Source organism: Erinaceus europaeus, chromosome 17, assembly GCF_950295315.1.
Source record: "Erinaceus europaeus chromosome 17, mEriEur2.1, whole genome shotgun sequence".
Classification (NCBI taxonomy): Eukaryota; Metazoa; Chordata; class Mammalia; order Eulipotyphla; family Erinaceidae; genus Erinaceus; species Erinaceus europaeus.
The window spans coordinates 8,613,523-8,617,213 of record NC_080178.1 but is presented as its reverse complement, the minus strand read 5'-3'; the positions used below and the strand labels follow the sequence as shown (position 1 = coordinate 8,617,213).

At 43.6% G+C, this 3,691-nt stretch overlaps 1 protein-coding gene across 1 annotated transcript; it reads left to right on the top strand.

The window, feature by feature from the left end:
* The first annotated feature begins 2,058 nt into the window (after window positions 1-2,058).
* Window positions 2,059-3,018, top strand: LOC103110427 (olfactory receptor 5A1-like). Its single transcript, XM_007519598.1, has one exon. The coding sequence runs from the start codon at window positions 2,059-2,061 to the stop codon at window positions 3,016-3,018; it is 960 nt and encodes a 319-aa protein (XP_007519660.1).
* The last annotated feature ends 673 nt before the right edge of the window (window positions 3,019-3,691 follow it).

Here is a 3,691-nt window from a genome sequence, read left to right as displayed (position 1 = left end):
CAGTGCATTCCTACTGACTGCTCAGACTCCTGTCCAGACTCATTTATGGCATTCAGTAATAATTCTAGAATAAGAATCAGGGAGGTTGAATCTTGACTCAATCAGTGACTCCTTGAAGATCAGAAACATCATAATGAGCTTCTTATCTATAATAGGTGACTCTTGGCATTTCTGTAAATTGAACTTGTGCAGCAAATTGTATTTGATACCTATGTGTGTCAGACACTGCGCAAGACATCAAGGATATAATGACCTCTCTGATGTCACAGGTGAGAATAGTGACAGAACAGGCCAGAAAAGAGAAGTAATTACAAAGTGTAGTCATGGTATGCGTATCAGGATGTTGCTATACATATTGCCAAGAACATCAGAAAAAGATGTGTGACCAGATATTGTTATCACCTCTAGCTACAAGCAACTGGGATTAGACAGCAGATGCAAAGACAGTAGATCCTAAACTGGTGATAAGTAAGCCTGACTACATATCCTAGCTGATCACTTGAACCAGAGATGATCAGTGCTCTGATGTCTCTCTCTCTTTCTCTATCTATCTATCTATCTATCTATCTATTTTCTCTTGCTCACACACAATGTTTGAAGATAATTTAAGATGTGAGAAATGAGAGAGGCAGGGACTAATTATGTGTGACCAGGTGTGGTTTCTCTTCTCTGCTATTTCATCTCAGGAGATCTTTTCTTTCTAATCTGACCCACTCTCTCTGAGACCCAGAGCACTGTGCAAACATTTCTCCTAAAGCACTCATTCCATTCTGCTGTGACGGATCTAGTTCCTGTCTGTTTCGTAAATTTGTGATGATATTCTGAATGGAAGAATCATGTTTTATTACTTTCTTTTCTTTTTTTTTTTTCCTTTTGCCTCCAGGGTTATTGCTGTGGCTTAGTGCCTGCACTACAAATCCACTGCTCCTGGAAGCCATTTTTTCCATTTTGTTGCCCTTGTTGTTGTTGTTATTATTATTATTGTCATTGCTGTTGGATAGGACAGAGAGAAATCGAGACAGGAGGGGCAACAGAGAGGAGGAGAGAAAGACACCTGTAGCCCTGCTTCACCACTGGCAAAGCTTTCCCCCTGCAGGGGGGAAACTGGGGTCTTATCCTGGGTGCTTGCACATTGTAACATGTGTGCTCAACAGGGTGCAACACCACCTGGTGCCCCATTTATTTTCTTTAAAAAAAAATTGTAGGGAGAGGTACTTCACCTAATTGGGTGGCTGCCTTGCCATGTCTGTGGCCCAGGTTCAAGTCCCAGCACACCACAAGGGAGTACTATGACATCTGTGAAAAGTTAGGTGTCATGGAGTCCCTCCTTCTCTCTGTGTCTCTCTGCCATTCTCTCTGTCTGGGAAAAATAAATCTACCCAGAGTGGTGAAATCATGCATACATGAGGTTCCAAGACACCAAAAGAGAGAGAGAGAGAGAAGTGTAAGTTGCTCAATAATCAAACCACAATGATTGGAGCAACTGAAAAAAACACATGGCAGAGAGATAACTCACTGTGTTACAGCACGACTTGCATGCTTGAGGTGAGGTCCCAGGTTTGCTCTCTGACACCACCAATACCAGATACCAGAGCTAAGCAGTATTCTAGCCTGCCTCTCTCTCTCTCTCTCATTATCTCTCTCTCATTCTCTCTCTCCCCCCCTCAGTGTCATAAGAATAAAAATAAAAATCTCACAAAAATGGCATAATGTGTTTAGTCTCAGTACCATCTATAACATCCATCAGGAAAGTGAGGATGTTGAAGACTATGACGCAAATAACTGCAAAGGTGCTGGTATATTCTGGGGCCTATTACTTTTGTATAAAGAGATCAATCTGGTCAGAGTGACAATGGTCTCTGGGGGAGGACCCAACAGATGCTACAGAGGAGGATTCTGTATGAGAGAGAGAGGCAAAGCCTTTTCATTCCAGTACCTTTTCTCGTATGTTACGGGTTCTGTGATGGAACAAAATGGTTTATGCAATTGGATTTCCATTTCCCATTGCTCCAGGAATCTCCCTGGGGGACACTGAAGGCATCAGAGAGAAGACATATGATGGCAACTGGGAACACCAGTGTAAAGACCAGTTTCATTCTTGTGGGATTTTCAGAGTACCCAGGGTTGCAGGTTGTCCTTTTCGTATTGTTTCTGGCCATCTACCTCATGACTCTGGCTTGGAACCTGGGCCTCATTGTCCTAATCAGGATGGCATCCCACCTCCACACCCCTATGTATTTCTTCCTTGGTAACTTGTCCTTTGTTGATATCTCCTACACCTCCTCAGTAGCCCCGAAGATGCTCTGCGATTTCTTCAAGGAGAAGAAGACCATCTCTTTTGTGGGCTGTGCTGTGCAGTTGTTCTTCTTCATTGGGATGGGTGGCACTGAGTGCTGCCTCTTGGCTGCCATGGCATATGACCGGTACACTGCCATCTCCAGCCCTCTGCTTTACACGGCCCTCATGTCGCCCGCCATCTGCATGGGGATGACAGTGACAGCCTATGCCGGAGGTTTCCTCACTGGTTTGGTTGAAACCAGCTCTGTGTTCCAGCTCCATTTCTGTGGGCCAAGAGTCATTAACCACTTTTTCTGCGACCTGCCACCCCTGCTGGTCTTGTCTTGCTCTAGTACTTTCCTCTGCCAGGTAGTGAACTTTCTTGTTGTGTGTGCAGTTGGTGGGTCATCAGCTCTTATTGTTCTTGTCTCCTATGGCTACATCATTGCTGCTGTCCTGAAGATCCATTCAACCCAAGGGCGGACCAAGGCTTTTAATACCTGTGCCTCTCATCTGACCACAGTGATTCTGTTCTATGGTTCTGGACTCTTCTCGTATCTCCATTCTAGTGTGAGCCACTCACGGAACCAAGATAAAGTGGTGTCCATATTCTATGGAGCTGTGATCCCCATGTTGAACCCCATCATATATAGTCTGCGAAACAGGGAAATCAAAGATGCGTTGAGTAAGCTCAAGGAAAGGAAGAAGCAGATGACTTCTCTGTGTCTCATAGTTCCTTGAGTCTAAAAGAAAGATTAAATTTTGCTGCATCTAAATAGGTTTACTAAATCGCTAACGGAATCTGAGTAACAAAGAAGTAGTTTCAAATAAGATCCTCGATTTACATTTCTACTGCACAATTAGACTCAACATTAAGCTTTGCTTTCTTCCTTTGCTCTCTCTTCATGGGCCTGTAAGGTTTCTAATTTTAGTCATTTGCATTAGAAAATAAGTTAGCCAGAGTCTGGTGGTGGCTCAGTCAGTAAGTAGAGTGCACACATTACTTTGTGTAAACCTGGGTTCAATCCCCTTGTCTCCACCTGCAGGGTGGGGAAGTTCCACAAGCAGTGAACAAGTGCTGTAAATGTCTTGCCTTCTCTCTGTTTATCTCTGCCACACACCATCTAGCAAAGACAAAATGGCTACCAGTAATGATAGATTCATGGAGGCACTTAATCCCAGTGATAATCCTAGTGGCTAGAAGAAAAAAAAAAAAGGAAGAATGTTTTTCTGTGGCATTAATTGTATATTAGGCACTGTGGTCAGGATACTATGCCTTAGAGCCAGTTAGGTCATGGTCCCATAAATACTTAACAGAAACATCTTTAGAGTAGAGACTGGTTCATACCAATCTATCCTCCATCTGGGACTGGTCTTCCAGACTCTTCTCCTTGGATTCCTCAACAAGGGTTGG